This window comes from Eumetopias jubatus, unplaced genomic scaffold (genome assembly GCF_037043125.1).
Source record: "Eumetopias jubatus isolate StellerSeaLion01/CBP00866 unplaced genomic scaffold, mEumJub1_p1.0 scaffold_4, whole genome shotgun sequence".
Classification (NCBI taxonomy): domain Eukaryota; kingdom Metazoa; phylum Chordata; class Mammalia; order Carnivora; family Otariidae; genus Eumetopias; species Eumetopias jubatus.
Window position 1 is genome coordinate 110,887,332 of NW_028274810.1, and position 8,941 is coordinate 110,896,272.

Below are 8,941 nucleotides of genomic sequence, written 5' to 3' on the forward strand. Positions count from 1 at the left end.
AAAGGCTGAGACACTGAGCATCTATTGTCGTGTTTAAGCTTAGCTGGGTCCTTTCGAGTTTGTTTTACAGCTTTACTAGGTTACGTAGTTTGCACTATTTTTGCAATAAATTCATGGAAAACCTAACAGTTAACTTGTTTTGTTTCTTACTGTGTGTATATAAACTAATACTAAAAGTTTGGCATAGTGTTTTTTCACCTCCTACATAACCCTTAACATGCACAGAATGCTGTAAATCTGATAAAATATGATGTGAATGATATTTTATAAAGTTATTTTGTATGGTGTCAATTTTGTTTTGCCTCATAGTATGTCAGCAAAAAATAAAATAAAATTCCTCATATTTACAGCTGCCTCTCCCAAAGATCTTCAATTACTCGCAGATTTGGGCACTTCCTTCTGCACAAGTTAAGATTCCAGGTTTCCAAGGGGGGGAGCCTGCCTTCCATGACGGATGTCTAGAGGCCTAGTCTGCAAGTATTGGACCTATTCCTTGAACAGTGTATTCAGAAGAGGTGGGCACTAGTCCCTGAGAATTCGGGTTTGGGGATGAAAACCGCAGGAATGATTAGAAAAATAAAACTGGTATCTAGGAGGAGTGGGGTGTTTCTACTCTAGCAGCCACGAGAGAGGAGGAAGTAAAAAGCTGTTCAACTAAGCCCCAGTCAAGTGCAGTGCGAGCCCTGCCCTGAGGTCCGTGTTGTGTGGGAGGACTCCGAGCTGACCACATCCAGGGTTCGCATCCTGGTGGGTCGCGACTCCCTCTGCCCGGGCTGGGGTTACACGTACTGCTACCGCTCTGCAACCCCTGGTGACCCCACTCTGGGCTGTCCGTGACCTCCACTGTCTGCACTGTAAAGAGTATGTGCTTGTTGGGAAAGAAGGGTTGGACGTAAGGAAGCCAAAAGATGGCTGAAAATCCTAGGATGCCAAATGGACATTGTCGCTAAAGCAGGCCAAGACTTTGTTCTTGGTGAAAGCTATTTTTTTATTTTTAAGAATATGTATTAATTATAGAAAATGTTGACAATTCAGATGAACATGAAGATGAAATTTTAAATTATAATCACAGCACTGATAGGTAATTATTCTTAAAACTTCTGGTATATTTTGTTCTAGTCTTGTTTTTTCTAACAAAATCAAGATGAAGTTCTCCCCACCCCACCCCTCGCTTAGACATCCAGGACCCTGTACTTCTTGCTTACTTGGTATCTAAAACCAAATAGCACCTCTGTGCCATTGGCCCCTGGGACATGCTAGCTGAAGCTGGAAGAGAGAAGAAAATGATGAGAGATCTCTAATCTCTTTACTTAATACATACAGACTCACCTTGTGACATTCTTGCTGTTTAATTAAATGAAACTGTATGATGGTGGGGTGCCTGGGTGGCTCGGTCGGTTGGGCATCCGACTCTTGGGTTCAGCTCAGGTCGTGCTCTCAGGGTAGTGAGCTTGAGCCCTGAGACGGGCTTCTCGCTCATCATGGAGTCTGCTTGGGTTTCTCTCTCCCTCTGCCCCTCCCCCTGCTTGTGCACGCCCTCTAAAATAAATTAAAAAAACCTGTATGATGGTGTTAGGTGAATTAGGAAAAAGCTTCAGAAGAGAAAGCTGCTTGACTAGAGGGTGTTTATGCTCCATAGAGGATGAGGAGCTCATACCGGGAGGAATGGAAGGTTCCCCTAGGAAAACTATAGGATACAAAGTAGAGTCAGATCAGTGTGAAGGTTCTTAATGGCCAAGTTAAGAATGTACCCCACACGGAGTGGGGAGAAAGTGGTTTTTGTTTTGTTTTGTTTTGTTTTTTTTAAGCTGCATGGTCCAGTGAAGAATGTGGTCTGCAGTTTGAATCCCAATTCCACCACCTCCTAGGTGTGTCCTGGACTAGTTCCTTAGCCTGAGCTTCCATCCCCTTCTTTGTAAAACTCAGACACTTTACAAGTTATGGGAGGATTAAATGAAGAGGTACACAATAGTAGAAGAGGTGTGGCCCCCAGCAGCCACTTTAATATCAGCTACTTTTAACATTTCTGACTAGGAAAGATTAATCTTCATCAACTGTTTTGGTAACCTGATACAAATATAGAAAAGAGGCTCTAGAGATGTTGAGGACGCTAGCGTAACAGACGGGCGGGGCGTGTGGCTCAAGGAGAATCCAAGGAGGGGGGCTCCCTAAATAACTGGATCTGAAGTGCTTAGGATGTGGTAAGAACACTTCAGCTGGTTAGACCCAGTAACGGTATTTTTCCTGGGGATTTCTTAAACAGCAACATGTTACTGGGGGTTATAGATACTAGGGGCCATGCATGGCATTTTAAAAAGATAATTGTTTAAAAACAATAAAAATTAAATAAAAAGATACACAGGACTCCTGGGTGGCTCAGTCGGTTGACTGTCCGACTCTTGATCCTCAGTTCAGGTCTTAATCTCAGGGTTGGAGTTCAAGCCCCATGTTGGGCTCCACGCAAAAAAAAAAAGAGAAGATCTTTGTGACTGGGTTTGATGACAAGTTTTTAGATACAAGAAAAGCATGATCCCCAGAGAAAAAAACTGATATACTGGACTTCCTGAAAATTAAGAACTTCTCAAAGAGAAATAATAATTTCTGCTCTTCGAAAGATGCTGTCAAGAGAAGGAAAAGACAAGCTACAGACTGGGAGAAAATATTTGCAAATCTCATAATCTAGCAAAGGGATTGTATTCAGAATACATAAAATTCTCAAACTCAACAAATAACCCAACAAAAAGATGGGCAAAAGATTTGGACACTTCACCACAGAAAATATGGTAAATAAGCAAATAAAAAGATGCTCTACATTTGTCATTATAGAAATGCAAATTAAAGCCTACACCCATGAAAATGGCTAAAATTAAAAAAATTACCAAGTTTTGCAGAGGATGCAGAGCAACTGAAATTCATTTACTGCTGGTGGGAATGCAAAATGGTACAGCCACTTTATAAGTCTGGCGGTTTATGAACTTAAATACACAATTCCACTCCTAAGTATATACTCAAGTACGTTCACTCAAGTGGACATCCTATGTTCACACAAAACCTGTACACAAATGTTTCTAGGGATTTATTTGTAATCATCAACACTGGAAACAACCCAAACTGGGAATTATCTGTTGACCTGGGGAACGGAGAAACACTACTATATATCCATACCACGGGAGCCTACTCAGCAATAAGGAGCGGGACCCGCAATAATGTGAAGTTCCTGTGCGTTACGCGTCACCAAAGCCGCACACACAGGCTCTGTACTGTAGAGTTCCATTTATGTGACATGGGAAAGGCAGGTCAGCAAACCATGGTATGCAAACCAAAGCCAGCCCATTGCGTTTCTGTACGGCCTATAAGCTTAAGAATGGCTTTTACATTCTTAAATGTTTCAAGACAATCAGAAGACTATTTCATGACCCATGAAAATGATACAATTCAAATTTCAGTGTCCAGAACTGAAGCTTCACTGAAATAAGCCATACTCATTCCTTTCTGTATCATCTACAGCAGCTTTTCTATTACAACGGCACAGTTCAACAGCTGTGACAGGTTATATAGCCCACAGATCTTAAAAATGTTTTCTATATGGCCCTTTCCAGAAAAAGTTCGTGAACTTCTATATGGGTAATGAATAGCACAGTGGTTGCCAAGGTAAAGGGTTGGAATCTGGATTTAACCAGCAGGGAATTTGGGGGAAGGCGATAACCACTGTTGAATCTTGTGGTTACACAACTCTGCATTTGTCAAAGCGCAAAACTGTATCAAAATGGGGATTTTTAAAAAAATTTTAAAAACGAGGAACAGAAACAACAGCAGTTGCCTGGGGATAAGGGAGGGGACTCCGGGGGTACAGTGGAATATTTGGGGTGAACTGTCCTGTATATTGCATAACCAACAGATCGGACACTAAAGGATGATTTTACTAGATGTAAATTATAACTCAATTTTTTTAAAAAGAGACTAAAGAGACAAGAGCCAAAAATTTACTCCATGTGGAAAAAAAAATAGGGCTTAGAGTTTTCTCTTGACAGTAAAAACAATTACTTTGGTAAAGAAAGGAAAAGTAAGCTGAGATTTTCTTTCTTTTTTTAAAAAATATTTTATTTATTTACTTGAGAGCAGGGGCAGAGGGAGAGGGGGAGGAAGAAGCAGGCTCCCAGCTGAGCAGGGAGCCCAATAAGGGGCTCGCTCTCAGGACTCCGGGATCATGACCTGAACTGAAGGCAGACGCTCAACTGACTTAGCCACCCAGGTGCCCTGAGAGATTTTCAATATACAAATTTTTTTTTAAGATTTTATTTATTTATTTGACAGAGAGAGACACAGAGAGGGAACACAAGCAGGGGGAGTGGGAGAGGGAGCAGCAGGCTTCCTGCTGAGCAGGGAGCCCAATGTGGGACTCGATCCCTGGACCCTGGGATCATGACCTGAGCCAAAGGCAGACGCTTAACAACTGAGCCACCCAGGCATCACAGAAATGCTTATTTTTAAGTTTTGCAGAAGTCTCAGGTAATAAGCAAGACATCAGAACAACAGAGAGCTCTAAAACTAATTCCACAAAGCATTTACTATAAAACTACATACAGCTTCTAATAAAGAAATTTATTTCTTTACAGTTAATAAAATCGCAGTATTTGGACAAATCGTCAAATTTTCACATGTAACATACTACCCACAAACTATATATTTAGCTCAAACTACATCTAGTTGTTTACAAGAACTAATTTCCAAATATACATCTATGAATTTACACAACTGGTCTTTAGAAGCTCTTCAATATCTATCTGTAAGTTAAAAAGTGAAGCAAAATTGTCTGTCTCTACAGCTTACAGCTGCAGATCAACAGTCAGGGCCTGAGTGTACAGGCAGCTCTCTTGGTGCCCCTGTGTCCCCCTCAAACTGCAACGTGGGCCCCCTCAGAGAGAGGCTGCTGTCTGGGTCACTTTCCTTCTGGCCATTTATGGTGTGGGCACATCAGGTGCTCTATCTTAGCCAGGAAGGAATCCAATGCACTTGAAGTCTCTGAAAAGTGAGGAGTCTGAAGTCACACAGTGTTGTGCTTACTTCCAAGCAATGCTGCTAATCCAGGAGGGTCCTCAGCAGGCTGATTTCTAAGGCACTTCCTCTTTGGTCTACGATTCTGCTTCATCCCCAGCACTCCCATCATCGCTGTCATTCTCTTCCTCGTCCCTCTTCTCTTTAAGCATTTTCAGGTATTTACTAGCTAAAATCTTCTTTGGTAATATATCTTAAAAATATAAAGCTAACATCAGCAATTGGTTTTGGCAGACCATGAACACAGCAATGCAAATTTCAAAATGTGCTAGTTCCTGCTTTGAACTCTTTAATAGGTTCCAAAACAAGACAAAATTCTGACTACACTTCTAGGTGAAACAGCAGGAAACCAGCACTACCTCCTGACTGATGCTAAAGACCTGTTTCCACTCCAGGAACTACAAGTCATGTGCTCCTGTATGTGCTGCTGTTGACTGAGCAAGTCTGCTCAACCTACCTGAGACAAGCTGGCTGGCCGCGGGGACAGATTTAAGCTCTTTTTAGCTGTGGCCCACACAGCTTGTCCACAACAACTATTAATTTCTGTTTCTGGGGCCAAGCAGACCAGCCCAGAGTTTTCCCGTCAGTGGTAAGGAGTCTAGGGGGTGGGTTTGCCAGGCTCACCCAGCCAGCCAGCCAGCCAGCCAGCCAGCCAGCCAGCCAGCCAGCCAGCCAAACGTCCTGGTGCAGGTTGTTGAGTTCATGGTCATTCTAGGTGAACCACACTACAAACATACTCTGGCAAAACTAAAAATGTCTTCCTATGCCAGGTCATGCACCCAGAGAAAGCAGCAAAAAAAAAAAAGGCTATTTCAGTGAAAGCAGGGGGAAAAAGCTGTAAATTACCACGCACGTTTTAACCAGAAAGTTTCAAAGGCTGAGTACCTGCAAGAAACTGAAAAGTTTCCGATTCCTCTGCAGTATTTGATAAATCACTGTAAGTGAGTGCTTTCCTTTCTTTTCCACTGCCATGTCTGTAGGAATAGGTGGCTAGATATTGAACAAAGAGTTCCTAAAACAAAATGAAAAAGTAAAATGAAAGGTATGCTTTGAAAACTTACCACAGAACTTAATTTTTTTAATTACGTTAGGTTTAGAGGACTTGACTGCAGATTACTGTGGTTTCTCAAATTACAGGAAATCAGTGGGGAAAGGAGAAATAGGAGGTCAAAAAGAAAGCAAGGCTGTATCAGAGTTGGCAAGGAAGCAGGCATTTCCCTAAAGTTATTTTAGATTTCTAACTTAGGGAAGATAGTTAAAAGTAATTCAACAACGGATTATAAATGTTTATAAACTTTTTTTTAAGAAGCAAAAGACCACTCAAAAATTCTACTTGACTCAGGAACACATTTTCAATCTTCTATTTAAATACATCATGTCTAAGGCGGTTGCCTACAATAGTCAACAACCTGAAGCTGAAAGCTGACCACGTTTCCCATTTTGCCCAAACATCTTACCTAAAGCAACAACCTAAACTGTGCCTCTCCGTTTTTAACTTTAACTCCCTCTAGTTCGCTTAGTAGGGAATGAAAGTGCCTGCCTGTGCCTTCCTTCCTTATCCTCGGAGAATCAACGGGCACAGGGAAACCCAAACATCCCAAGACCACATGCTGTATGGGGCGCTAAGATACACAGGTGATGGGCATTAAGGAAGGCACCTGACGTAAGGAGCACCGGGTGTTACATGCAACTGATGAATCACTAAATTCTACCCTTAAAGTAATAAAAAATAAAAATAAACTAAAAACATGGCTCCGGGCTGAAACAGGCAAGACCCCGGGTCCACCCTACCGCAGGGACACTGCACTGAAACCCCAGCGGTGGGGGGCAGAGCCGAAGGGCAGTTTAGGCGGATACGACTACAGCTTCGACACGGCCCGCAAGGCTTCTGGCCGCCCACGACCACGACCGAAGCAAACCGGCCAGCCCTGTACTGCGCTCCCAGGAGCGCGCAGGTACCACGGGCCGTACAACTAACGTCGCTTCCAGCCGGAGGAGGCACCGCCCGGCTGCGGGGGCGGCGCGCGAGTGGCGGGGGCGCGCGGTACCTCCCGACGCCCTCCCGCGGAACCCTGAGCCGCTGGAAACAGGCCGGAAGCGAGGAAAGGAAGGCTCTGAGGCTCAGGGCTCGGCGACGCGCGTGCAGGAGACGCGGCAGGAGCCCCGCGTCAGCCCGCGCCGCCACCTGGGCCCCGCGCGAGGGAGGGCGGGAGCGGCGCGGTGGGCGGGACGGAGGGCGCGCGATGGAGGACGGGAGCTGCGCGGGGCTACAGCGCGGCGCAACGCGGAGAGACAAGCAGGCGAAAGGCGCGCGAAGGCAGACGGGAGCGGCGCGGTGGGCGGGGCGGAGGGCGCGCGGGGGAGGACGCGGGGCGCGCGCGGGGCGCGCGCGGGGCAGCGAGGAAAGACGAGTGGGTGGGCAAAGGGCGCGCGAGGGAGGACGGGAGCGGCGGGGAGCGGCGGGGAGCGGCGGGGAGCGGCGAGGCGGGCGGGGCGGCGGGCGCGCGCAGCGAGGGAAGGGACCGGGGCGAGGCGAGGCGGGCGCGCGCAGCGCGAGCCAGCGAGTGGGAGCCGGCGGCGCGCGAGCCGCGGGGGGCACCGGCGGCGCGGCGGAGCTCGGTGGGCGGGGCAGGGCGCGACCGTTCCGGGCGGCCCCCTGCCCCTCCGTCCTCCCGCGCGGCCCGCCTCACCGTGGCCTTGGCCGTGAGCACCAGCGCTTCCTGGTTGATGCTGGACACCTCGGGGGAGCTCTTCATGATGACCCGGATGCGGGACAGGGGCAGTGACACGAGCCGCGGCTCCCCGCACTTGTCTCTGCCCGCGCCCGCGTCCGCCATCTTCGCGCCCCGCCCCGCGGCGGCAGCCGGACCCGCCGCGAGGCAGGCGGCCTGCCGGCCTGGAGGGTGCGGGAGCGGAGTCCCGCTGCCCCGTGGGAGTTGTAGTGTCGGGGAGGCGCGGCCGCGGGAGCGGGCGGCCGCCCTTCCGGGGCCGGACTACAAGCCCCGAGATGCCGCGCGCCGAAGGGCGGCCGGTGGGGCGGTGCTGCCGAGGGCCGCGAGTGGGGCTTCCCGCCGGGTGCCTGCACCGTGCGGGACCGGGGACGCGGCGGCACGCTGTTGGAGCCCGCGCTCCGAAGCGGAGCAGGAGGAAGCCGGCCCGCGTGCAGGGAGGGCCCTGCGAGTGGCAGGAAGCGTGCGGAAGGGGTGCTCTGAGATGCGGGGAGACGGAAGTACTGTCTTAGCCAGAGTGGCGGGGCCCGAGGAAGCGCTGTCCCGCGGGAGGGAACCACTTCGGCACAGGCCCCAAGGCTGGAGCCGCTCAGGGAAGCTCGAGGGGACCGCTCCGTGGAACCCCCTATGCTGCAGGAGGACAGAGGGAGTCGTGGCCTAGGTCCCGCTGGCTTTTAGTCTAAGAAAAGTGGGAAACGGTTGAAAGATGCCAGAGGGGTGAAGGGATATGTCTGAAGTGTTCACCCGATCCCTTTGACTGCTGACTGTGAACGGTCCAGGGGGTGGTTGTAAGGGTGGAAGCAGAGAGACCAGGTAGGCGATTGGAGGTCGTGAATAAGATGCCAGTCAGTGTGCTAGGGGCCTCTGGGTGGCTCAGTCGGTTAAGCACCCTCAACTCAAGTCTTGATCTCAGGATCGTGAGTTCCAGCCCTGCGTAAAAACGGCCCTACTTAGTGTGGCTAAGGTGAAATGAGCTAGAAAAAAGAACAGTAGGAGACAGCCAGGCGCCAGATCAGGCAGGGCTTTGTAGATCCCGGAATTCTTCCCAAATGAGTCCATAAGCCCCGGGAAGAGTAAGGAGGTCCCACTTAAGTTTTACCAGGAGTACTCAAGGTGCTGTGTGTGAATGGACTGGCGGGGGGCAGGAACGGAAGCAG

At 48.6% G+C, this 8,941-nt stretch overlaps 1 protein-coding gene across 1 annotated transcript; it reads right to left on the reverse strand.

Annotated features, from left to right (window-relative positions):
• Positions 1–880: 880 nt before the first annotated feature.
• On the reverse strand, positions 881–7,980 carry CHRAC1 (chromatin accessibility complex subunit 1). Its single transcript, XM_028105565.2, has 3 exons — positions 7,746–7,980; positions 5,941–6,067; positions 881–5,248 (listed from the first exon to the last, which is right to left on the reverse strand). Exons 1-3 carry the CDS (start codon positions 7,890–7,892, stop codon positions 5,133–5,135), a joined length of 390 nt encoding a protein of 129 aa, XP_027961366.1. The 5' UTR covers positions 7,893–7,980; the 3' UTR covers positions 881–5,132.
• Between the last annotated feature and the right edge of the window lie 961 nt (positions 7,981–8,941).

Excerpts from the sequence above, each read along its gene's own strand:
- CHRAC1 (XM_028105565.2), bottom strand. The coding sequence starts at position 7,892 with ATGGCGGACGCGGGCGCGGGCAGAGACAAGTGCGGGGAGCCGCGGCTC. Across the intron at positions 6,068-7,745 it reads TGCTCACGGCCAAGGCCACG|GAACTCTTTGTTCAATATCT; the intron begins GTGAGGCGGGCC and ends ATTTTGTTTTAG. Across the intron at positions 5,249-5,940 it reads AACTTTTCAGTTTCTTGCAG|ATATATTACCAAAGAAGATT; the intron begins GTACTCAGCCTT and ends TATATTTTTAAG.